The sequence below is a fragment of the Chinchilla lanigera genome, unplaced genomic scaffold, assembly GCF_000276665.1.
Source record: "Chinchilla lanigera isolate Chin_1 unplaced genomic scaffold, ChiLan1.0 scaffold00048, whole genome shotgun sequence".
Lineage (NCBI taxonomy): Eukaryota > Metazoa > Chordata > Mammalia > Rodentia > Chinchillidae > Chinchilla > Chinchilla lanigera.
In genome coordinates this window covers 5,238,978-5,266,177 of record NW_004955449.1, presented here as the reverse complement: position 1 = coordinate 5,266,177, position 27,200 = coordinate 5,238,978, and the positions used below count along the sequence as shown (strand labels likewise).

General features: G+C 41.1%; 1 protein-coding gene across 1 annotated transcript in view; it reads right to left on the bottom strand.

Moving 5' to 3' along the window:
- The window catches only part of Lrp2 (low density lipoprotein receptor-related protein 2), a 159,778-nt gene that overhangs the window by 48,709 nt on the left and 83,869 nt on the right, over nucleotides 1-27,200 (bottom strand). The window contains exons 35-49 of the mRNA XM_013518692.1: nucleotides 25,561-25,670; nucleotides 22,196-22,373; nucleotides 19,998-20,211; nucleotides 18,438-18,677; nucleotides 17,255-17,443; nucleotides 14,338-15,258; nucleotides 14,036-14,201; nucleotides 13,506-13,664; nucleotides 11,844-12,133; nucleotides 10,957-11,160; nucleotides 9,881-10,123; nucleotides 6,622-6,747; nucleotides 5,161-5,283; nucleotides 3,786-3,917; nucleotides 2,316-2,517 (exon numbers count right to left, since the gene is read on the bottom strand). Coding sequence (XP_013374146.1) covers nucleotides 2,316-2,517; nucleotides 3,786-3,917; nucleotides 5,161-5,283; nucleotides 6,622-6,747; nucleotides 9,881-10,123; nucleotides 10,957-11,160; nucleotides 11,844-12,133; nucleotides 13,506-13,664; nucleotides 14,036-14,201; nucleotides 14,338-15,258; nucleotides 17,255-17,443; nucleotides 18,438-18,677; nucleotides 19,998-20,211; nucleotides 22,196-22,373; nucleotides 25,561-25,670 — 3,497 coding nt within the window. The remainder of the gene's footprint in view (nucleotides 1-2,315; nucleotides 2,518-3,785; nucleotides 3,918-5,160; nucleotides 5,284-6,621; nucleotides 6,748-9,880; nucleotides 10,124-10,956; nucleotides 11,161-11,843; nucleotides 12,134-13,505; nucleotides 13,665-14,035; nucleotides 14,202-14,337; nucleotides 15,259-17,254; nucleotides 17,444-18,437; nucleotides 18,678-19,997; nucleotides 20,212-22,195; nucleotides 22,374-25,560; nucleotides 25,671-27,200) is intronic.

Genomic DNA, 27,200 nt, shown 5'->3' with positions numbered 1-27,200 from the left:
CCCATCTACCCCAATGCCAACTCTAGGAGAATCCAATATCTGATGTTCGACACAGTTCTCCTCAATGATAGTTGCTATCATGAGAAATGTGGATCTAGAGTTACAATGTTTTCCCCCAGCTGAATGGTTAATTAAATATAATCTTTGTAATTTTGGTGTTCTTCAAATCTAGTCATCAGATAATGAGATAACTTAGGGGCAACTAGGTTACTTCCCAGGTAACTATATGATAGAGGTACCCATGCCCAAGAGGAAACGTGTAAGGCGAGTGCTACATATTATGATTATCAGATGTGTCCATCCCACTGAAGTAACTGAATTCCTGCACTGGCAGGCCCACTCCTGCTGTCTTTCATACATGTCTACCGTCACCTATCATAAAATGTAAGTTGGTGAGGTGGTGGGAAAGAGGTAAGAAGTTAGTAGTTTACAAGCAATGTTGGCAAAGAGAGACAGCATGTTGTACTTCTAGAAGCTATTCTGGCATCTAACATTCCCAGGCATTATGAAAACAAAAGTTTCCTGAAACTGTGTGAGCAAACTTGACCTTTCTTCTGTACATTACTCTGTACATTAATCCAAGATCACGTTTGTTAAAGTCATGATTACTGAAGGAGTTCTGCTGATAGTGACAAACTCATCATGACTATGCAGGAATGGAGGTTAAGGGTGGACAAAACTAATATTTGAGAACATGGAGAAAACTTACCATGGAAAGCCCAGAAGCAGATGGCAGAGCATTACAAAATGATAAGGCAACCAAGGTGAGCGTGGTCAATTTTACAACTGACTTATGACCCAGTAAGCTGACCAAAGTTGCCATCCACAAACTCAGGACACTGCCAACGTGATTTCCACCAAAACATGCATGGGATGGCAAAGAAAGCATGACAAAGGCAACTGGTTTGGCCATGTATGGTGTCCTCGGGTCTCACTTCCAATGGATTTGAGACACCAGTGCTTTCCTTTCTCTAGTTTGCTTCCAGCTCAAGGGGGAAAAACAAAGCCAGATACGGTGGCACACACCTCTAATCCCAACACTCAGGAGAGGCAAGAGGATCGCTGTGAGTTCGAGGCCAACCTGGGCTACATAGTGAATTCAAGGCCACCCTGAACTGCACAGTGAGACCCTGTCTCAAAAAACCAGACGGAAAAGGAAGTCAGCTAGGCAAACCTACCACTCCATGTTGAGGTACTGTTGTGCATCATTATTTTATTCCAGCAAGCTGCTCACACTTCAGACTTAGCCAGGTCTGTCAGCAGCATCAATCACGACCCAAAGAGAAAAACTCAGTAGAAAAAATACCCCCACCCACTGTACCTAATGGGGGAGCATGCATTTTGCCAAGCAGGAGAATTCATATTAACAGCGCACTTAGTGCAGCCTGTGGCACTCCAGACACATAGAATTTGCATTTATTTAAATAAAACCCTACAGCTCAGGTTGCCAAACAAACAGTATCTTTCTTTCTGTTCTGTAAAAGCCCTTTGCAAAAGCAATTTAGAAGCTGGAGGGGAAAGAAAAGAGAAAAATGAAATGGACAGAAAGGTAGGGAGAGCATTTAAAATCACAGTATTTCATGTGAAAAGCCACATCTCCAACTTCTTTAAAAACAGCACCAGAAGTTCTCGTGCTCACTGCTGCATGACAAAACAACATCTGCGTCCTTGGCTGGAACATACAGCTCAGTGCGCCCCACCTGCCTCTCCTTGCTGTCTCCCTGACCCAGAACCTAAGTGTCAACTCCATTTGCCCTCACGCTTGCCTTGTTACTTTCTTAGAGCAGAAAAGAAAGTGATGTACTTCTTGTACCCATGCCTGTACTCCAAATGGAAAACTAAGATGACTACCAGCTTCACACAATAATTTTCTTACACCAATCTACCTTCATTCACCTCCCTGGCCTGTGTAAGGCCACATGATTCCTTTCATGGACCCGGGGCGATTTTTCTTGGGACCCATCATCCATAAAAATATTAAAAATCATGTTAAATGAGCAAATTAGTAAAAAGGCAGATTTATTGGTATTACATATGAAGACACAAAAAGCTATTTTTTTTCCTTTTGATTTCAAAGAAATCTAAACATTTTTATGAAAAACTCAAAGTTCCCAGGGCCTTACGCACTGCAACCACTGTGCCTTGCTCCCATGGATATGAGAGGTTTTCTGGGTTTTAATACCCTTTTTTTTGGTTTTTTTCCAGTACCAGGAATCAAACTCACGACCTTGCACTTGCCAGGCAGGCGCTGTGCCACTGAGCTAAATCCCCAGCCCATGAGAGGTTTTCTGGAAATGTTTTAATCCCCAATTCACCTGTATGATTGTAGGATACAGAGTCCATTATTACAGGTGAACTCGTCTGCAGCGCAAGATCTCCGGGTACAGTTCTGATGCTCATCAAGGGCGTCGGCACAGTCTGCATCGCCGTCACAGACCCAAGCTCGGGGAATGCACCGCCTGCCTGAAGGTGCGCTGTTGACACAGTGAAACTCAGAACTGGAGCAGGTTTGCTGGTCTGAAACCAAAGCATATAAGAATCAGAAACCACATGAGAATTCATTGTAAATAGTCCATTCTCTTGCTCCAGGCTACTTAACACCCTCCCGAGAGCTGAAAAAAACTCTTTAAAAAAGCAGAAAGACAAATCACATTGCTATCATGACAATAGATATAATACCTCCAAAAGTTCCATTCTAATTGCTTTGGACTCTGGATTTTTAAGGAATAGGAAGTGAACACAATAATATACCTCATGTAATTTTCCATAAAACTAATATAAGATCATGGTGTTTTGTCCTTAGAGGTCAGAATCCACTCTAATTTTGTTATCCAATTTGGTGTCCAAATGCCTTACAGATTGGCAGCACTGACTGTCTTGGTTCACACTGTATGATCACACAGACTGAAGAGGGGTACGTGGTTTATGTTCATTCTATTGAAATACTGAAACCCAACATGGTTAACTAAACAGCTCAAAGTCAGACAACTAGGAGAAAAGGCTAGGGCTTCAAACTCAGCTCTTTTTCTTTAAAGTTGGTGCTTTTTCAGTTGTATTACAGCTACCATCCCAAGTATGTCTGCAGAATAAAAGAGCAGGTATTGCAGATGAATAGGAGATAAAAGAAGGAAAGGACAAAATATTTGCTACAATCCCCGTATGTGCAGTTGCCAGCCTCCCGTTTCAGTAAATAGAGCACACAGAACTGTGGACCACCAGCAGAGTCCCTCCTTGTGAGGTCACCATCAAATGCAAGCACCAGGATGCCACGCTTTTTATCATCCCACCATGGACTCTGCAAACACATGTCAGGTAAGAATATTATGCTTTGTTGGGGATGGAAAATGATATTCCATAAACCACTCACTAAGAGTAACTTCAACCCCCAACTCCCAGCTCTACAGTTAGAGAGGGAAGGGGCTGGGGATTTAGCTCAGTGGGCACATCGCCTGCCTGGCAACAGCAAGGTCATGAGTTTGATTCCCAGTACGGGAAAAGAAAAAAAAAAAAAAAAAGAAAGTTAGAGAGGGAACTGGAAGCATGGTCAGTTGTTACACAGGGAAAGTTGCTATCAAGAGTGGCCATCTGGTTTCTCCTTACCTGCTTGAGAAGCACAGCCAAAGGCAAGAAAAAGAAAATAAACGTAAAGTCATTTTTCATCATTGTAAACGTGTTTAAGTGGATGACATCAAAGAAAAAAATAAGGCAAGTGTTCAACTTAACAGGGATCTACCAAATTCCCCAACACAGATGCCTCTGCAAAGGCATTAAGTGGGTTCACTTACCACAGTGGTGCCTTTCATCCTCGTCACTCATGTCCCCACAGTCATTATCGCCGTCACAGACCCAGTCTCTCGGGATGCACCTGCCACCGTCGCACTTGAACTCACTCGCTAGGCATGTCCGCTCAGGATACGCTGGAAGAGGTAAGAGGCAGTCTAGGTGAAAAGAGCGGTTTATAGTCTGGAATTTGTGCGAGACGTTGCTATAGACGGGTTGTCTAAAAAGCTTGGAACAGCGCAATGCCTAGCCTTCCAGGATTAAGGCAGGCGGGCCTCCAAGGAGAGGCATACCAGTGCCCAATGGTCAGAGAGAGAAGAAGGCAATCGACAGTGCAAAGTCCCAAGTGTCTTTGGTGTCTAATATGACATTCAGTGTCCCCTTACAGCTATGGTAGAAACTCAGTTTTTCTCAAGGGATGATAAAAATTACCCACCACTGCATGTTTCTATTTTAGAAGCTTCTTTTTGTCTAAAACCGTTTTGTTTTGGGTAACTCATTTGCAAGGACTTCCCTATCCCTGCCTCCCTGCTCTCATTTCCTTTAACACCTATAATCTTTCAAAGTTCCTCTCGATTTATTTCTTTGTTGTATTTGTCATCTGATCTTTCTCATTAAGATACAAGCTCCACGAAGGCAGGGATTTGATCTTTATTCATTGGTGCAACCCCACGGTGCCTAGAACATAAGTGCTCAATGAATATTTACTGAGTAAAAATGCTGTCACCATTCTGCTTTAAATTGGCCATCACTGATTCAAATCCTTTAGTCCTGACCCAATATGTTTCTATCCAGCTAATCAAGTTGTCCTGGGCCCATAAATGTAGGAACTCCAATTAGCTTAAGGCAAATGAAAACTTAATTTTAACTATTATGAGAGATAGTTTAGTGGTAACAGTAAGAGTACCAAGATCTTTCACAAACTAGTGTGAAGGGCCAGGCCCTGGACATTAATAGGCTCTTTGAAGAGATTAATAATATTAACAAGATTGAAAAGAGGAAAGAGGGAACTAGAGGAGGAGGAAGGGAGGAAGAAAGAGAGGGGATTAGAAAAAAAGCAGCAAACCATATTTTGTGCATGCTACCAACTCCCTAAGATGACTGTAAAATGCTTGTACTGTTAACATGTACTAATAAAATAAAAGGAAAAAAAAGAAATCCTGAAGTTGTATCTTCAGATGTCTACAATTAGACATGTCTTCTATATTCTGGTAGGTCCCGGCACAGGACCCTGCATGGGCAGGTCTATAAGGAAAATCTGCTGTGTGGCTTTGACACCTTGGCTGGTAGCGTTAGCACAACCCTATTCTGCATCTGAAGTGGCTGAGAGAGACTGAGGTTCTAAGTGGCATCATATTCTTTTCATGTTCACAGACTCACTGCAGGAGGAAGGTTCATCAGAGCTGTCAGAACAGTCCGCTTCTTCATCGCAGTACCAGGCCCGAGGAATACAGCGCGGAGGGGACAAGCACTGGAACTCACTGCTGCTGCATGTGTGAGCGGCTGCAGCAGGGAAAGAAGACAACACTCGTGAGCAAAACCCATGCAGCTTCCCATCTGTCTTCTCTGAACTGGACCACAGCTGCCAAGAGAGGAAGGCTGGGCCTGCAGGATGGCTTTTGTACAAGCCTTCCCTGGGGCAGGAGGTATACGGGAGGCAGAAGGGAGGCAATACCACCCCAGTTTCCCAGATGTTTTCCTCAAGATTCCAAAAGTCCAAGCCATAAATTCTATTTGTTAGAAATACAAAAGAACTATCTTATGATAAAGGAAATAGAAGTTCATGTAAAATATACTGGTTTTTTTTCCCTGCCCATGTCTATGACTATGTCTGACCGTACCCCACACAACATTTAAACCATGTTAGCCCTAAGATGACTGTAAATGTTAGGCCATGATTCAAGAGACAGCAAAGTTCTCCTATTCACCCTACTTATACAGGATGAGTAAATGGGAGACGTTACCTATGCTTGAACATTCCTGCTTTTGTCAAATAACCTTAGGTATTGCGGGCTTTAGATATATTTTCTATATTACTGTCTGGAAACAAATCTGAGTCAGACCTTGTAATTCTTACGGTCTACAAGCTCCCTTGCTTTGGCCCATAGTATCTGATGATTTGCTAAGGAAGAATTACTAAGGACGCTAGGTCCCTGAAAGGTCAGAAGTCTGATCTTCCCAGCCATCTGATGGCTGCTTCCTCACACTGCTATTACAACTAATTCCTGTTCTTGGACTTTAGCCTGGCCTACTGACAAACTATTGTGATGCCAAGTAGTTTCCTTGAGGGGGAACCATGACCAGAGTTTAATTACATAAGCCCATTATAGAGAAGGTCAATTACTAAATTCTTACAGGATGCATCTACTTACACTAACAGTCTCAAAGACCTTTTAATTTGAGCTGTAAATACAGGAAATTGTTTGAATGAACCAAGTTGCTGAAATGAAATGAAGGGTTTCTGAAATTCAGACATACTAAGGGATATTAAAATATCAGTTACTAGTAACTGCTTTAATCATATTAGTAATAACGCTAAGGGCTCAATATGGAAATTCTGCATGGGGCCCTTGAGGACCCTGGAAGAATGGGCTCTTCAACTTCAAAGGTCTCTGGAAGAAATATGTAGGTTCGGAGGCAGCCAACCAGGGAACAGAGAGAAAGGGGGTTTCACATGTTCCCGTCACATCCTAAAGCACCCGCCTTCCACAGCCCCCTACAAAGATCATTTTGAGATGACAACTGGAAATTAGCACAAACACCCAGGCTTGATTTCCCTGTATTAGTTCCTGACACACCTCTCTGGAGTCACAGAAAGAGAAGCAGTTCTGTCTTACTCACAGCAGTAAGTGGGGTTTTCATCACTCATATCTCCACAGTCATTGTCTCCATCACACAAGTAAAGTCGAGAGATACAAATGTTTGTGTTCAGGCATTTTGTGTATCCAGGCTGGCAAGTGCGTTCAGCTTGAAAAAGACAACCAGAAAAACATTGGCAACACACCCACCGAATATGTGTATCACAAACCATGTCTGTGCTGACAGATTTATTGCAAAACTTAAACCAGCAGAAGGGAGGCGTTTTCCAAGCTATCAGAGAGGCACAATCCATCACATTTATGTGACCTGTAGGTTCTCTAGTGGAGAGATGTTTCTAGCTGATGCTGGAGGAAAGATGAGCAGAGGGTACTCTGTAATTTAAACTGTTCTATTTAATGGTATCCACAAAAGGCCCAATTCTCAGTTGAATAAACTATGGCATAGCCACAAAATAGAGCAATATGTAGTCATAAAAGGATTACAGAAGGTCTCCATATATGAATAAGGAATGACAGTGTGATCTCCACAATATATTGCTAATAGTAAGATATTTTAAAAAGTTTTCTGAGACAAGGTATTTTACTGTGTAGTCCAGCCTGGTCTTGAAGGCATTCTGTAGCCCAGGCTGGCCTCAAACTTGCAGCAAACCTCCTGCCTCAGCTTCCCAAGGACTGGGATTACAGGTGTGTACTACCACCCCTCTCTTCAAATATTTTTAAAGGGAATGTTCTGACTGTATATCACCAGTGGGATAGAGCTAAGCACATGAAGGACCTTGTATTTAGTGTATTTATGGTTGGTGGTAGGTACAATAATTTTGAAAATTTAAATTTATTTCTGTAGGTACAATAATTTTGAAAATATTATAGGCATTTTAAAGTGATTGCAGAATAAAGTAAATACCTTATTTCTGTCATTAAGAAATAATATTTTAAGCATAAGAGTTAATAACTACATAAGATTTGATTATATATAATTATAAAACCTATGAAGTAAACAACCTATATTGCCAATTTTTAGTGATAAAAAAATCCATATAGATGTATTTTTTTCCTTAAAAACTATTTCCTAGCTCTGTCCACTGAACCTCCCCAGAGACAACAAGAATCAAACAAGAATACCCTCTCAACATGCGGCAGATATTTATGTACCAAAAAAGAGAAGAGGTTTCCTTAGGTAAGTGCCAATCGCAGCCTTGGAAGGAAAAGGCACAGGACAGGTCTAAGCCTGAGTGGTGCTGAGTGCGAGTGAAGTTGGTCAAGGATCCAACTTAACAAGGCTCCACGGGCCTAAGACAGGACACTAGACACTGGAAAGAATAAATGGAGACACTGTATAAAACTCAAACATATAAATATCCATGAGTTCAATGAAAATAAAATAAAAAGGGAGCCAGGTGTGACGGCTGTGTAGCACACCTGTAATACCCACACTCAGGAGGCTGAGGCAGGCATTCAGGCCACTGTGCAGGGCCAGCTTGGGCCACCTACAGTAGCAAGTTCAAGGCCAGCCTAACTACATAGCCAGGTTCTGCCTCAGGGAAAAAAACACAAGCCTAGTGCTCACTGGTCACCAACTCATTATTTGAAAACTGACAAACAAGAGGAATTAAACATGTATCCTGCAGGTTGTAGTAACCATCAAATGTCTGACAGGGGAAGTTTCTTCTTTATAGAACTTCAACTAACAAATGTGGAGGCAATAACAGAATCTCAGAGTTCATTTCGTAACAGAACTGATTTATGAAACAAACGCCCACGGACATTATCACTGCCACGTGAAAAGTGGATGGGCGCTGCATCAGGGGAGATGTGGCCGACGCCTGAGTCACTGGCAAGTTTTCTGTGCCGCATGATGTGACACTCGGCTCCAGGGCCAGTATTCTTACCCAAAGGTCTGACACTCACACAACCAAACATCTTGGTCTAGATCCACTTCACAAAAGGAGGGAAAAATGGAAACAAAGATTTTGTAAACAAGCAGGGAATGAGGGGTTGAAGGGAGGGTAGAGGAATGGGGGAGAAAAAAGCACCAAGTTATATCATGTACAGGTACAAGTTCTCTGTGATGAATGTGATCATTATGTAATACTAATAAACTTAATTAACTAAAATGAATTAATAAATCCACTTCACAGGAAACCACAGGGATAAAATAAACTCAATGCATCAACTATATAATTGGGCAAACTCAGAATGTGAGATATTCCACAGAAAAAAATTACCCAATTTTTCTAACAAATTAATGGCATAAAATGTGGGAACTCTTATGACATAAGAGGAGATTAAAGAGTTTTAACCATCAAAATTAACATGCAGATCTTCTCGGAATTTGAACAGAGTAACAGCAAAAAGATGACACAATGTGAATAGGGACTGGGTATTCAAGGATACTGAGCCTTACTGATTTTGCTGGGTATTACAATGAGACAGTAGCTGCCTTTCAAAATGTCTTTTTCTGTGAAATGTTTGTTTAGGAACTGCATTAAAATACTAGGAAAAAAGGGGAGACAGGCATTGGTTGATAAATGCAGAAGCTGAGTGCTGAACACATTATTCTACAGCATTTTTTCTATTTTGGTATATATTTGAAAAAAAAATTTAAAGTAGATGCAGCTAGGAAGGTAGCTTTGTGGTATAGCATGTATCTAGCATGCACAAGGCCCTGGATTTGATACTCAGCACTAAATAAATAAGTAAATAAGTAAATAAATAAACAAACAAACAAATAGTGTAACTCTGCCTACAAAAGCAGCAAAACAGGTAAATAGAGCCAAACTTTAATATCATGTTTGAACATACCCTCTGCTCCTTTGTTCTCCTAAGATGTTAAGCATAAATTCCAGGAAGTTTAGAGAAAGTATTAACAAAAGCTATTTTCTAGAAAAATTAAAGGCAGAAACCGAACACTATTCTATATAACTTTTGAGCAATACACACTAACTGCAATGCATTTGCGCAATATTTTTATCAGTACTATCAGTAAAGTTTTAAAAAGCAATACAAAAAAGGTTATCAAGCCAACTTTTAACCTGGCAGATATGTAAACCAAGGACAAAATATGCAAGGTTAAAATATTGAACAGCTTCATGTATCTATCAATTTAAGTAAATAATTCAAATATTATGTAGAATTGCTTTAGTAGATTCTATCCAAAGGAAACTTACATCGTAGATAAATACTTGGATTTCAGAATGCTCTTATTTTTATGTAAAAGTTTCATCTCCCACGATCTAAGATTTCATGCCCCAAACCATAATATATAGTTCAGAGAAACTTACGGCAATTTCTCTCATCCGTAGTGCCGTTGTCACGACAGTTGTTCATTCCATTGCAGACAAATTCCAGAGGAATGCACCTTCCATTGCCGCAAGTGAATTCCGTGGTGTCGTTGCATCTCCTAAACAAGCAACCTGCCTCGTCGCTGCCGTCACCACAGTCATCATAGTAATCACAGCGATAGCTGTATCGGACGCATCGCCCATTGGCACAGGTGAAGGCTGTCGGTGGGCAGGTGTGAAATGCTAAGGGCAGGAAAAAACATTGAATAGAAACTTAATTAAAGCAGCAGCCTCACTTCTAAAAAGATCCAATTAAATAAAATGGACACCATTTGAGTTTACTTTCCAAGGCAAAAATGCCTGCAAATTGAACTGCATGCAAAGGGAGATAACACCTTAAATCAGTTGGGTTAAGCAAAATGTGCTTGCTGCATGCCTTTTTAAACAAATGATGCACTTTACACAAAAAGTTAAAGTTGCTCCATTTCTCTGTCATCTCAAATTAAACGTTTATCTCAGTCACAGCGAGGCACGCAAATGCAGCTTATTTGGGGCAAACAATTTCAAGGTCCACTGTTTTATTCCATTCTCCGTGGAAGCTGAAGACTGGCCTTGATCTCCATATAATTACTGCATTAATGACCCTCTGCTCTGAAGACTAATAAAATGGTAACAATGACCTACTGAAGCCCTTTGTCCCATGCTAATCATGCTTAGCACTCACTGCCCCATATGCTAAGTGTTTTTAATATACTGTCTCTTTAACTACTCGCGGGAACCCCAGTAATCACTCCACTTTACAGACGAGCTGTCCAGGGCCAATTAACTTTTCCAAGTCTGTACAGAGTATAATCAGCATAATCAGGATGTCAATCCATGCTTTTTGCAGGTAACCACTCCCTAGGTGTTTTAACAGGAATGCAGTCCAGGTTATCAGAGTAAATGTTTTCAGCACTAACAGGACACCTGGGCACAGATCTCAAACCCATTCACACAAAGCAAGATTCTACACCACACACTTGGCATGAAGACATCATAAGCTCCCTGCTGACAACAGCACCAGGAGGGCTACTCACCACAGACAATTTCCAGCTCGTCGCTGCCATCACCACAGTCATTGTCATGATCACATTCCCACTGCTCCTGGATGCAGTGGCCATTGAGGCAGGTGAATTCGGAATGTTCACATCGGGCACCAGTTTCCTGGACGCAGAACTTATTGTCATTGGCCAGATACCAGTTCCCCTCATGTGGACAAAGACACTCAGCTCCATTCGGTCCTGGGGCCAGAGAGGTAACAGAGAACAACAGTATTTGCAGCAGCTTCTACGTGAAAAACTGCAAGCAAGGAAACACCGCCCAGCAGCCTTTCAGCTATATTTTGAGTCATATTTTCATTAAGAAGAAAAAAGGCCAATTTCTAATTAATGTGCTAATTCACACTAATTTTCAAGTAACTATCAACTACCGGTGATTCTTCTTGGCAAAATTTGCAAACAATGGTATCAAAAGGCACATGGTTCTTATGCCTTTGTTCTCCATAAAACATATGGTATCCCACACTAAAAAATCATCAGAAATATTTCCAGCTATAAACAATACCTCCCAAGCTGAAGAATTAAATCTTCTTGTAAGGAAGGCAAGCTGTAATTCCTATGCAAGTTATGAAGTGGACCCTCAAATGCCCTCCCTTGTCTTGTATGTTCTACCTCCACCAAACATGCATTTGAAATACCCTCCTAGGAGGACTCCACATAGACCAGAGAAGAAACCTGAGAATTTTTCATTGCAAAATATAATCCTAGATCTATTTTATAAATTACCCTGAAATTCAGGAGAATTTGGATTTCTTTCCTTCTTCATAACAATGAATATTCCTTGAGCCCCCCCCTTATCAGTTGCAATTATTATTGTTATTATTATTATTATTCTAGATGCTTCCATCTTCATGGTAGTTCCTCACCTGGTACACAGATATGGCTGCAGCCCCCATTAAACTGATCACAAGGGTTGCTACACTGCTGGTTCTGGTCTTTCTTAGCAGTGCAAATACCCTTAGGGCGGACAGGCAAAGTCGTCGTCATTGCAGTCTGGCCTGACCCGTCATATTTATTAGCTCGGTAAACTTTCTTTGTGAGGAAGTCAGTCCAGTAAATAAACTGGCCATAGAGTGTCAAGCCAAAAGAATGAAAGGCTGAGCTGACGATGACTTCACGGTACATGCCCGTGAGCGTGCTGCGTTCAATCTTCTGCCTGAAATGAAGTTCAAAACAATTGCTGAAATCCAACAAGAATAACATTTAGGCCCAAATATCCATTTACACCAGTACCCAGCTGTCTTTTCGACTGGGGTGTATGGCAGCTAGAAATGTATCATTTGGTAGTGTGAGCTCTTATTTGCTTACCAAACAATTTCCAAAATAAATTACTGACTCCAAGAGATTAATGAAACTTACAAGAGATCCTCCAAAAAGGATCTGGTTGACGTTAGAAACCAGGGAGTATTTGAAAGGGTTCCTGTTACACATGGGAACCCATCTGGAGCATACAACAGACTCTGGTGAAATGTTTACAATCTGTCCTTCTTATTCCCTTAATTACTTTTTCAATGTAACATTGACTACTTTGAGGTATTTACCTAGAATGAACCAAAGTTATACACAAAACATTGCTGCTGCATTTCAAATGAGAAAATGGAGGGAAAAAAAATAATCAGGATATTAGTGCTTGGCCTCACAAGACCAAAATCAAGAGGAAATAAACAACAAAAGTTAAGATTCCTGACATACCAGGCGTGGTGGTGCAAGCCTATAATTCCAGTACTCAAAGAGGCTGGGGCAGGAGTATCGTTGCAAGTTTGAGACCAGCCTGGGCTACAAAGTTAGCTCAAGGCCAGCCTGAACTGCATAGCAAAATCCTCTCTCAAAAAGACAAAAAAAAAAAAAAAGATTCCTGGCATGAAGGTACAAATTATAATAAATGAAATCATTTCATCCCTTAAACTATTACATTAGGATGGCTGGAATTCAAGACATTTTGGGGTCACTTGAAGTTACATACAAAATTAGAGTCAACAAATGTATAAGGAAAATATGAAATTTGCTGAGAAACATGCCAAAGGAAAAGGATCTATTTGAGAAGATAGCCAATAAGTAAAGACTAAAAAAAATTATGTTTTAAAAGGCACTGAATGAGGGGCTAGGGATTTAGCTCAGCGGCAAAAGCGCTTGCCTGGCAAGCGCAAGGTCGTGAGTTCGGTTCCCGGTACCGGAGAAAAACCAAAAAAAAATAAAATAAAATAAAAGGCACTGAATGATAGAGCCCAACAAATCACTGTCAGTGTGCATTCAAAAGTTATTCATATTTTATGACAGTCACCAGGGTGTAATTATAGATACACTCAGTGATGTATCTTTAGATGTCTATAGATCAGAGAAAATTTCACAGATAGATTCACTAAGCTAGTATATAATATATTTTCTAAAATTGCGATCTCCTAAACTGTGATTCATTTTGGCAATGTCTTTCTGACACATAAAGAAAATCCCTCCGTTCTGGAAGTAGGAGGAAGACCTCTTGTTCTCCACACCCACAAGAGCCGGCATGAGTAACCAGAGATACGTACAGACTAGTGTCCACCCAGTACAGAAGGTTTGACTCATAGTCCAGAGTAAGCCCACTGGGCCAAACCAGGCTGGTGTTCACAATGGGGGTGCGGAACTTTCCTCCCAGCGTGGCTTTCTCGATTTGGGCGGTCATGTCCCAGTTACTCCAGTACATGTACCTAGTTATGCAAAAGAAGTCATAATTCACTACAAGAAACTTCACTGCCCTGTTCATGTGAAAGTGACAGCTTTCTTTAACTGCAAATTGCCCTTAATAGAGGGAAGAAACCTACTCTGTTCCTACGCACACAACTTGCCAAGAACAGATTTACTGAGGCAGAATGCTGTTTCCCTAGTATGCTACCAGCTTCTCCATCACAGACAGCCAAGCGTTGCATTCTCCTTCCAGGTCAAAAATCGAAACAAACAAACAAAACACGGCTTTTTCACTCTTGCATCCGTATCCATAGTACTCTAGGCATATAATTTCTAACCTTATACCTTCTAGAAATAAGCAGATAAAAATACAGTTTAAAAGATCATGACATACCCATGACAAGGATCTAAAACAATGGATTTTGGTTTTGAAACACGGGCTACCACAGTCCGCAAAGATCCATCTTCAGCCATGGAATTAATCGTCTCGTTGACATAGTCACTGTAATAAATTCTTCTATTGATCCAGTCAAAGGCAATGCCATCAGAAGTCCCTATATCTAGACATACCCCAGCAGACACACAAACATATACAGATGTTAGAGCTTCAGTACACAGTAAGAACACTTAAGTCACCCACGTGCATTGACCCCACTGTATTTACTTCCAAATTAAACACTACTTTGAGTCACTTACCTGAAACAATGACAGTCGGAGAGTGAGTCCCTGAATACAGGCTGACATAGGAAATCTGGCCACGTCCAGAGCCTAAAGCTTGAGTGAAGTAGATTCTATTATTCACGCTGTCATAGTCCAGAGCAATGGCTGGTTTTTCCACAGTTATTGCTTGGAAAGGTGGGCTATGGTCTTCAAGGTCAAAGTGTAAGCTTCTCAAGGAACTCTCTGAGGCATACACAAGGAAATTTTCTGTTGAAATGGCACAGCTCTTGCCATCACTTTGCAGGGTCCCAAAGGCACAGCCACATTTTGGGGTGTGCAGTGCAGGCAAAGCAAAGCAGAAATGAGAGCATCCACCATTATTTTCCAAGCAAGGGTTGTTGTTGACCTCTGCTGGTGACCGAGGCTGGATATGCTCATCAAAGATGGTCACATCTCTTAGCCAGTAGATATTGTCTCTTATCACTGTTGGTGCATCTGTATTGTTTGGTTCCTTGCTAGCTTGGAAGATTTTTTTCAAATTTCTGTCTACCCATATAATAGAATTTCCAAAAACAGTGATGCCATAGGGAGTTGGGTAATGGCTGCCATAACGAACCATTTCAGATTCCCCTCCATTAAGATGGACCCTTGCAATGATATCTAAAGAATCATCAACCCAATAAATATAGTCACTGCTGTAGTCCACGGCCAAGCCCCGGGGTGTGACAATGCCCTCTGAGACAAGTACAGTTCGGTTGGTACAGTCAAGAAAAGAACGCTCAATCTTTGGTTTCTGCCCATAGTCAGCCCAGAAGAGGTATCTGTGCTTGGGGTCTACAACAATATGCCTAGGCATATCCACAGTGGCTTTAAGGAGAACCCGGCGGTAGGTGGTATTGATGCGGAGAACTTCTATCAGTGTTTCACTAGCAAAGCCATTGGTGAAATAGAGATTTCCTACAGCAAAAAAGAAGAAGGATGCTGATGAGTGGGAAGCCAAGAAGAAAAAAGGAAGCAGTTATCTTTTCACATTCACAACAAAATAGGTTAGAATGAGGTTTGCACCAGTACATGTTATCTTTTCAAAGACAGTAAATATCTCAGTGTAGGCTTTAAAAAGTAAGTGCTCCTTCAGAGTTAGAGAGAAGGTGCCCATCTTCAGCTTACAAAGCAGGCTAGAATTCATAGTAAGCATTATAGGTGGCTTCTACTAAAAGGTGCATCTTCCAGAGTGTCCTTCTTTTTCTATTGGAAATACTGAATGTTTTGCAACCACTTCAAAGACATATCATGGTTTAATTTCTATTCCAACATGACAAAAGGAAACATAGAAAACAGCATCTCAGGTTGTATCGCTATTACTGAATGCTCTCTGTCCTTAAGATTAACATGAGGTCTTTTTCTAGTCTTTCTAACTAAAGCAGATGTTTTCATCCCATGGATTTACCATGTCCAAGGTCTGCCTCTCTTTGTGCATTAATAGCACAATGGAAATGCTAGAATAAAAACAACAATCATATTCATATGAAAGCAGTTTAATGAACACACAGTGGTCCCAAATTATTGATTCTATGTAGGTAGAAGTCTGTTGTTGAACTAGCAGTACTGCTACCAAGACATATTTTGTTCCCATATGTAACTCAAAACTCTTCCAGAGAAATAAGACCAATATTAACAATGTAAAATATGTTACTGGTGGTACATTATTGTCACCTATTTCTACCTGAGGTGTTTGTGTGTGTGCGTGTGCTCATCACTAATCCTTTAATCCAGGGTTGCCATACTGTTTTTTAAAGAGGAAAAGGATAAACACAACAATGAAACCCAGTTACAAAACAGGTTAGTAGAACAGTTACAATAGTTGCCACATTGTGCATTGTTGATATGTGAAATAAATCAGACCAATATGTGTAAACATCTCTATTGTCTCACTAGTGTGAGAAAATGAACAAGTAAATAAGATCCAAAATGCCATACTTTTTGTAAAGATCCAGACAGTAAATATTTTAGGCTTCACACAGTATAAGGTGAACTTCACACGTAACATGACTGTAGCCACAGACCACACGGAAATGAACGGGCAGAGCTGTACTACTTTATTTACAAAAACACTTGTCCCACTAGCCATAGTTTCCTGACTCTGCTTTATCTATATTCTCAGAAATAGTAAATTTGCCATCAGAAATGGGATTTAAGAAACCAATAAAAACCTTATTTTACTACACTTTCATATTTTCTGTTTGCAATAAGCACTTACTATAGTACCTAGATTTTTCATAATGCATGTTAATACTTCTAAGTGATACCTACTTACCAAGCTTGATAACACACAATGATGCCTATTTTGATTAGAGCTGGATTGGATTTCAAAAAACTATAGTACATTTGTTTCCAAAAATATCATTAAAAATGAGTGGCATTCAAATGTTAGTGTATGAACCAATACACTAATGTAACACTAAGCCAGGCATATCAATACAATGACAAAAAAATACACAATTAGAAAGAGGAAGCAACTAAGAACTTACAGCTCTACTGTTTGAGTAAAAGTAAATGAATGCCATTTTATGATTTACATTATATATTAGTACTGTATTTTTCCTCTAAAAATTTAGACATTTTTAATTCAGAAGTGAGAATCTAAGTGAGAAAAACACAAAACTACATAATTTTAATATTTTTAGCCATTTTTGCCTGCAATTTTGATTATTTTAATAGAAGAAAATGAAATTAATCTACAATGAATTTGCTGACTGAAACACACACTACTTATTAGAGAAACAGATGGTTTAGTCTAAAGATGCAATTCAACTTAGCTTAAATGATCATAGCCATTGTCTAGAAAAACAAATCTATATTACATATAACTGGGCTAAATTCTCCACCATAATGTAACATGACGGAGATGCAAACACAGAAGCCGTTTCAATCAAATCACTCTGCACTTACGTACCTGCTACCCAGTCCACTGCAATGCCCCGGATTCCATTTCCTCCTATCCCAGAGGTAACGATGTTTGTAAAAGAAGAGCCATCTGGTCTGATTCTACGGATTGCATTGTAGGAGGCCACAGAGCTGCTAAAATCACACCAGTAAATAAAGCCAGAGGCTACATCAACATCCACATGCAGTATATTTCGTCCTAGAACATGTAAGAAAAGATCATCAAACAATGCTCTGACTCAAACTAGACCTTTAAGATGTCTTCCCTTCCTCTCAGACCCTTATTCCCAACTCCCTGCTCTGAGCAGACCCATTATGAGACAAAAGTATTTACCAGTAGCAGTGAGTACACCTATAACCCTGATCTTGGCTTCAAAATACCATTTCCCTGAAAAGATCAGGCTCCTGGAGATATAGTAGGGAAGGCCTGAGGTGAGCCTGGAATACTTTACTGTACCAAGAAGCAAGGAAGCACTCACACATTAATGGGATCAGGTCAAAAAATTATAGGGAGCCACTTAAAGTGCTGTCCATGGCAAAAATGGATCAACTGGAGCATCAGAAGAGTAACTATGGTAACTGATTATACCACACTAAATTCTCAAAAATTAAAATACACATCCACAAAGACAATTTTTAAAAAATAAACTGGGAGAGACTTCCCTCTATAAAAGAATATATTATCTAATAAATATTTTAAAAATGACAGTAACACTGCAGGCAAAGATCATCGATGGATAAAAGGTGCTTGGAGAGCAAGAGAGTCCCAGAGTCAAAGTATAATGCCATAAATTTTGTAGAAATTAAAAAGAAAACAATTATACCTTTAAAAAACAGGTATTGGGGGTGACATCCTTGACCAAGTGGTTAAACAGAAGAATCACAAGCACAGGTCAAGTTGATTCTTCCTAACGAGATCCATATCAAGGACACAGCACCATCTGTGAGGTATTCTTGCCAGACCAACAGGAACATCTGGGGGTGGGGCTCAAGTCTGCATCAAACAGCCCTCCAGGTGATTCTGATGTTGGCTGAGGTTTTAAGCCACTCTAGGCTGAGCCAGTGACACTCAAAGAGAAAGACAAGCTTTCTCGAGTGCTGGATCCAAACATGAAGAAATGCTTTTATGGGCCCACAGATTTCAACATGACACCAGATGGAGTCAAATCTTACTTATTTCCAAGTTGGCATACCTTGGCCAGCCACTGGCACCATGGCCTCTGAATGATCTGACACTTCCAAGCTAAAGCCTCTGATTGCAGACAGCTTCGAAACAACAATGAAAGACTTATATGGAGAACAGGTCCGCTGATCAGGATTGAGTTTAAATCCAGTGGCACAGGCGCAGGAGAACAGCCCTCTTGGTACAGGCAGGCAAATCTGCTGACAAGCATTCACGTTGTTGCTACAGCCATTTGAGGATTCGCCAACATCTAAATGGAAACAAAACTAGTTTGGTAACTTCTGGCCCTACCTTCTTGCCACTGCAAGTCAAATTTAAAACTGGGTCGCCAAGTAATTCATTGTAAAAATTAATGGTAAGTACCCAGAAGCTACACTAACAGCCTAGAAACAATATTGAGAGACTGGAGCCTAAACAAGAACACCTAAAGGTTTTAAAAGAGTAACACAATTGCATAATGGTTAGAAAATGGAGCATCAATTGTTCTACAAAGCGTTCAAGGGTTAGACAGACAGGATATAAACCTGTTTATACGGGAGGGAGGCATCTTGGTCTACACACTGGCACTTAAAATTATTATTAGTTTAATTACATGATCAACAATAAGATGGATATTTGTTTTATACACATCAAATAAGTATATTTAAAGGTTGTTTTTTCACATAAAAGAAAAATAAATACTAAGCAACAAACCTAAGTTGTAAGACCAGAAACAAATTGTTTGATAGATAATCTTTGTTTAGAAATTTAAAAGTTATAAAATGTCAAAATCACTTTAAAATCTCTGCATTACAGTGATAATTTTAAGAGGAAAATGAAAAGCTGGACTGTCTCTGAAAAAATACATCAAAATAGGCAACAACCATGAGTATTCCTTTTAAGATTAAAAATTCTATCTGGTTAAATTTTTGTCATCCAACAAATACAGTGGGACTTTGTTTCACAAACACTTATTTGCAATTTGGTTTGCAAACAGAAGCATTTGGCAAAATTTTGTTTGTTTGGGAACTCTGCACTGGGTAACAAACACAACCGCAGCCATCTTTCCCACACAAACACAAACGTGGCCAACTTTTCCAGAATTGTATGGAGAACAAATTAAATTCATGAACTGACGTACCACAATGTTCTCTACTCTTGTTCCTGAGCACAGAGCAGTAAACAAAACAGATAAAACACCTGCCCTTATGGTTTATATGCTAACAAACATAGACAATAAAAGTAGATGATATGTCAGGTAGTGCTATGAAGCAAAAAGAAAAAGAGTTTAAAGTGACGGGAAAGAGGTCGAGGGATGCAACTCAATGATACTGCCCCAGGAGTATAAGGCTTCGGCTAGATCCCCAGCACTGGCAACAATAAGGTGATAGGAAAAGATTGGGAGTAAGTTCACTCTGCAGCCAATCTGGCCTTTCAGATGCCAGATTAATCTTTGACACCGCACCATTCCTAACACGTGTTTATCAATTCTTAGATATTTTTGGTAATGGACTGCATGGAAAGTGCTTATAGATGTGTGTAAATATGTGCATCATGCATCTGTGAATGTGTCTCAATGACAAGTACTTACTGCGTCTGTGATACACTCGAAGACCTCTCAGATTTGGAACATTATCTCTCATGATCACTTTGTTGGCCCCAGAGGCCTTGTCAACTCTTTCGATAACCTCATACTGTTCATCAGAATAATAAAGGAAGGAGTCATGGACGGCAATACCCCACGGGTGGGTAAGATGGAACACCAAGATCATCCGCTCCGTACCATCCACGTTTCCTCTTTCAATCTAAAGGAACAGATGTGTCATTAGTTTCTCTAGGCAAAGCAAGAGGTCAAGCATAATCTTGTCTGCTCAACTGAGCTTTCTCAGATGGCCTGGTAAGGAAAGGGGCTGAGTCTCTAGGCCTTGCTCAGATCCTGCTCAAGGATACCCTGAAATGTCTAGCTGGGGACTATCATACAGGAGCTTACTGACCGTGGTTTTAACATCTGCACCAACAATTTCTGTAACAATGACAGAAAACGTGCCTCCTGGAATCACAAGACTAGATGGGGGCCAAGAACAGAGGTATTGTTAGAACAGGTAACAGGCATTAGAATGGTTTTGGGAGCCGGGTGTGGTGGCGCATGCCTATAATCCCAGCACTCAGGAGGCTGAGGAAGGAGGATCGCTGTGAGTTCAAGGCCAGCCTGCGCTACAAAGCGAGCTCAAGGCCAGCCAGAACTGCATAGTGAGACCCTGTCTCAAAAAGGCAAAAAAAAAAAAAAAAAAAAATGGTTTTAGTAAACCAGAAAGAAGGTTCAAGAATGAAGTCCCTAAGGGGAAATGACAAGTAGTAGATAGAGCTGGTTTAATTTTATTCCAAAAGCTTCCCTCAGTGCTTTCTGCATGCCAGGCTCCAAACTGGGTATTAACAAGACAGACAAATGCAATCTGGCTCACTGTCTAATAATGGACAAGGAGTCAGTAGTTTCGAGAGGGTTTAAGCCCTGGAAACTGACGTAAGTTCCAGAAGGCCAAAACCACAGGCCTCAGAGGCGTGAGTGACTGCGCAGAGTAGCTGGGCAAGTTTGGTTGGCATGCTGGAAGCTGCTCTTACAGCCCAGGGCTCTGGGCCAAGCAGTGGTCAAACCCGGTGATGATGTTTTATGAAGACAGCGTGCGTCCAAAGTGAAAGCGGGGTTCAGGTGGGAAAGAAGTGCTCGGAATGGTAAAGGAGGTAGGAAAAGGCCGCACATAGAGGGGAAGCTGAGCACGCCTGGCAGGACTTTGTGCTGACTCAGTAAGGAGAGTGAAGAAATGTGAGGGCACTTGCCCTGAGAAAGGATGCACAGTCACACCCCTAACAAGCTGACTAGCTCAGGAGGGCAGAGCAGGGGCGCAGCGGGAAGGGGAAGCAGGGCCCCGCACGCGGTGTGCTGGTTGCACTGCGTCCAGCCACGTCTGCAAAGTGCTCTCACACACACCACTATCTGCACTTAATCCCCAAAGTTCACCACTATTTTCAGTCCCCATCAGGAGTGAATTTAGTATTTGTTGAACAGATAATGAATTGAAAGCCAAACCTACCACACAGTATTATGCAGAGCATCAGTGTCAAAGATCTGCAGTCACTGTTTAATTCAACATCCAAAGGAATGTTTAATTGATCCATAGTTATTATTGAGCACTTCCTATGTGCCCTGCCCTGGTTCAGCTGCACACAACAGCAGTAAAGATCAGAGATATGGACTACTTCAGGACAGTTTCAGTTTCTGCTTCATATTGCAGAATATAATAAACTCAATCGAAGATTAAGATTTCCAGGGAAGGAAATTTCACATGCGCGTTAACTGTTTTGGACACCGAGAGGAATGTGTAGCTATGACAGGAGGCTCAGCCCAGAGGCTTGCTCAGTCTTGCCTATCTATCTACTCTGCAACTGGAAGATCTAGAATATCTGCAAAGAAAAGCATTGAAATAACTGAAACAGGAAATAAATGTCTCTGAAAGGCCAAGTCAGTAACAACAAATGTAATTACTCTAGCCTGACGAAAACAAAGGTCGAGGGGGGAAATTAATGAAAATCATTCCATGGGGAACTATGCACATGCTACAAACCACTGGACTTCGACTAGGCCAGGCTTTGTTCAAGGAAGAAAAATTACTGGGAGGAAGGACAATAAAACACTGGTACAAGCTGCCAGATATTATTGTTTAAGAACCTCTGCCAGAGACTCGGAACATGCAGCTGCTCAAGGTGTGAAGTGAGGCCCAGGGTGTGCCGTACCACTCCTCTGCTGGTGACCGCCCAGTAGAGTTTCTGCTCCTTGATGTCGAGGGTGACAGCCTCCAGGTGTTCCAGGTTCCCAGTGAAGAGAATTTTTAAAGATGTGCCATCCATGTTAGCACTTGCAATCTTGGCAGGAACCCCACTGTCTGTCCCTTGGTCTGACCAGTACAGTTTCCTACGACCACAAGAAACATCAGCATTTAATGAAACAGATGGTGGAATCGCAGCTGCAATTTAAATATTTAACGAGAACGTGTGTTTCTTGTCCTGAAGATGCTCGAAACATCAATATTTTGTTTTGTTTTTTGTTTGTTGTCTTTTTGATACAGGGTTTCACTATGCAGTTCAGGCTGGCTTTGAGCTCACTTTGTAGCCCCGGCTGGTCTCGAACTCGCAGTGATCCTCCTGCCTCAGCCTCCCAAGTGCTGGGATTACAAGTGTGTGCCACCAAGCCTGGTGAAACATCAGTATTTTGTTGCATGGAGAAGTTACATAACTAGAGCCTTGCTAGTGTCTATATATTTCCTAGTTAATTTGGGGGTAGAGCCGGGCATGGTGGCGCACACCTGTAATCCCAGCACTGGGGAGGTTTAGGCAGGAGAATCACTGCAAGTTCGAGACCAGCCTCAGCTACAAAGTGAGCTCAAAGCCAGCCTGAACTGCATAGTGAGACCCTGTCTCAAAAAGACAAAAAAAAAAAAAAATTGGGGGGTAGAGACCATTTAAAATGGTTTATAAAACAGACCAGGATACCCCAATCAGAGAGCTGGGAAGCTTGTAACAACCAAAGAGCCCACATCAACCATTAATCTCTCTTCAAGGAATCCCAAATTATCCAGTATGTTGGGAAGGCCAAAGGCGATACAGACACTTGCCAGTTACCTCTCTACGCACTTATCAGACCACTTACTAAATTCTTCTCCAAACCACAATCTACCAAAAGATCAGCTAATTTCTTAACTAATCTGATTTTTGTGATGAAAAGTCATAAGAATTAATGCAAAGAATAAGAACTAATGAGTAACAATTTTCTAAAAGCACAAAATCCATTAGTGTACTGATATCAGGGTGCACATGTGCCTTTTTAGACTTAAGCCCAGGACCTTCACACTGAGCTGTATCCTAGCCTTTTCTTAGTTCTTATTGGCTGAGAGGGTGTCTCACTAAGTTGCTAAGCTCCTCAGGCTGGGCTGAAACTCCTGCTCCTCCTGCTTCTGCCTCCCACAATACCGGGACTACTGGCACACACCACCACCTACTTAACTTGCTAATGTCTGACTCTTGAGTGTTGGCTGTTTCTCTCTTCCTGTCTCCCACACCAGGTACTAAGAGTTCACTGCAGGTAGCACAAAAGTCTTGTGAATTCTCAGTTCACTACGTATTTCGGCTACGAGTCTTAGCTAAGGATTCTCATCCCCAGCTGACTATATATCATGCTCCCCATCTTGGCTTTTTGAATCATTCCTATTCTTCATTAAATTTCTAACTCTTTCCCCACTCTCAGCCAAGTATTTCCTTATTATTGAACCTTCATCTGCTCCTAAAAATATGCTCAGGCTTCTTTAGTCCAAAAAATAATTTCCCATTGCATTTCACCTGTAAGTTTGTCCTTCCCTGATTTTTAATACAAAACGATTTTTAAAAAATAGTCTAACCCTAACCTTCACCTCACACTTTAACTCCTTTGTATCTCAACTCAACATCCTCCCTCACACATCACCACTCTACAATCGCCTGAAGCCTGTGTTGGTGATCATCCACAGGATACTGTTATGCGGCAACTGATTCAATACCATGAACCCTAATTTTCTCAAAACTTTTATATCCACAAAGTCTCTGTCTTGTTTCTCCTCTCAACTATTTTGACAAAAGTCAAAGCCCTTCTAATTGTCTCCCAACCCAGCAGGGCTACTCTTACCTACCTGAACACCCTCTCACTTTTTTGCCCCTTTGCTCCTGGCTTCAATTTATCATATCATGAGAGACAGCTTCAAAACTAGCTCTGCCTACTGAAATTCTTAGGCGTGCATTAAGATCTAGTCCAAGTCACCAATTAGTATTTATACACAAGCCTTATCTTCCTTAACTAAACTATAAATTCTCAAGGTTACAAAATTTAAAGGTTATTATTTGAATCATCTTTTATCTGTTCTCTAGACCTCACTTGTCAGTGTCAAGGTCTTCCTCTTCTGTGTAAAAACTTGGACTGCACTTATTTCCTTCCCAGTAACTAGCTGTGTTCAGAGGAGGGGATTCCAGCTGAAGAAACATAAGCAGCCATGTGAACTCCCTGTAGGCCTGGCCCATAAGGACCTCCGATCTCAATCCTGAATGTTCTTTACTGTTCAAAAGACAGTGACACCCAGAATGGCCTAGGAAGCCTCCTCCTGCTGACAGTGAAGGCCCCACCAGCCCAGGTCCCTCAGAGACTGTGCAGAGTAGCTTCCTCCCATCCTCTGCCCACACTCTGCTGCCCATATGAAAGACAAATCTATTTTCTTTAAAATAGCACGCTAACAAATGCACCACCCAACAATAGGGGTACAAGACATAAATGTCCCGTGAATGAAAACTAGGTAGATTGAGCTTCAAGAACAGAACTTTAGAGATGGTTTTCTTCTAGGATAATGGAAAATCAGCCAGCAAGGATAGGATGGAAGTTTTGCTTTTGGAGGCCTTCAGTAATTGGATTTGGTTTGCATATCATCTTTATTTGAAGCACAGCACTAATACAAATTACTTCTTCAGTTCTCATCCAGCCTATGAATACAATGACTTTTAAACAGAAAGTCAACATCCACTTGGAATGAGATGATTATCTCTTCTAAAAAAAACAAATCAATGCTCATATTTTACAATGTATTATTCTACAGAGCAACAAAATGAGGGATTGATTAAACTGACCCAAGGACTCCAGCCTATATCCACCCACTAGGACCACTTTCTCCTGGACTCCCTGGCACTGGCCTCCCTCCACTCCACACCTGACCAATCTTTCTAAAGTACAGATTTGGTTCTATCATTCCCTTCTTTAAAATTCTCTATTGGCTCCTTACACTCAGAAAAGTACAGTCCACCTCCACAGCGGTACAGTAAAGGCTCCCCAGGCTGCACCGCGTCTCCCACGTGGTCAGCCGCCCCTCCCCACAGCCCTGGTTCCACCCCTCCCAACTGATGTGCAGAACACAAAGAAAATGCAAATGTTTCTTTCACACTGATATTGCTAAAAGCCATTCCTCTTCCCACTGAGATCTATACTTTTCAAATTCTGACACAGGAATTAGAAAATATCCTGAGCTTGAAATCTGATCGGACAGTGACCTGAACAGGAAAGGTGCCGTCCGGGGCTCAGGAACACTCACCCGCGTGCAGGATCAACAGCGATGCCAATGGGATGTCCAACTCCAAGGTCTGTGCCGTCGTTGGTAATCAGTGTTTTTCTGTACCTGACTTCTCCCCGGAGTGTCAACACCTATTGCACACAATCACTTATTAGAACGAGTTTCACTCAAGGGGGAGAAAAAAGACAGCTGAGGTGAAGGAGAACTTGCACAACAGATGCTAAAGCACGATTAGGATGGATGAGGCAGGGCTGCTTGAGAAGCAGGTGACTTCTAATTGCATTTCAGGGCTCTGGGGAATCAGCTCAACAGAAAATGAGAATTATTTTGAAAAAATCACCTCTGAAACTTCTATTCCCAATTCACTAAAAATTGCAGGGGAAGGAACTTAGATGGATAAAAAGAATCAGAGGGATAAACATACAGAACCACTTCCTAGAGAAACTGCAAAGAGAAAAGGCAAAGAAAACCCCTGGAAGACAAATAGGAGTCCACATCTGTCCTGTGCCCCGGTGACAGGGCCATGGCACACAGTGGCCTGTCACCACAAACACAGATGAGCAAAACAACCCAACTTCGCCCAGAGTTAAGTACACTCTGTTTAGAGTTAACACCCTGAGTTTAAGAACATGAGTTCAAATCTAGCCCAGCCATGACTGTATGGACACCTGAATTTAGTCTCACTGACAGTAAATGTGGATTTTAGCATATTTTCTGCAGATAACTCATGAGATAAAGATAATACAAGATAATTAAAAGATAATACAAGCAAAGCATTTAGCACAGCACCTGGCAAGATTGTGTTTAATAAATGTCTCCTTTTAAAAAAAATTGGTCAGTTTGTATGCACTAGGATTAAACAAGCATTATCTTAAAAAGGCTTAACCCAAAGTAAAATGAACATTAAAATATATTTTACTTATTAGAGTAAAAGACACATTGCCAAGAATGAGAAGGGTGTTAAAAGAGAAAGGAATTATTTTCAGTATTTTAAGGGGGTTAATGTGTCCCTGCAATGTGACTTTTACTGTAATAAAAGTTTTTATTTAAGCATTCACCATAGCTTGTGGTCCCCCTCATCTAACCCTCACAGACAGTTCTGACAGGTGGATGACATTACTGTGCTCACAGCACGGATAATGACAAAGAGTCTAGAGAGGTTTGCAGCTTTCCTAATTTTACCCATTTCTTCTTATTGTTTGTAATCACAGGGCTAACAAGATATAATGAAAACCTGGATCAGGCCAGGCATTACATGCCTGTAATCCTAGCACTCTGGGAGCCTGCAACAAAAAAGTGGATTATTGGGCTACCTGCAAGTCTGTCCAGGGATGAAGCTATTGTAATATGCACCTGAGACAATCAGAGAAACACAAGAAATTTTAAAATGTCTGCTGATTTACATTCAAGTTTTTTTCAATGCAAATATTTATGTGTCTGTGTTTGTTTCCCTGTCTCAGGACACATCACACATACACCTTTCTCCCTGCTTTTCCTCCTTCTCCCGCCCTCCCTCTCCTATTGCATTTCTTTGACTCCTGCTTGGACTAAGATAATTTTTCTCTTTTCAGTTTCCCTCTGTCACCAGGCATGGTAGCACATGCCTTTTTCCCCAGCACACAGAAGGCTGAGGCATGAGGATCACCATGAGTTCAAGGCCA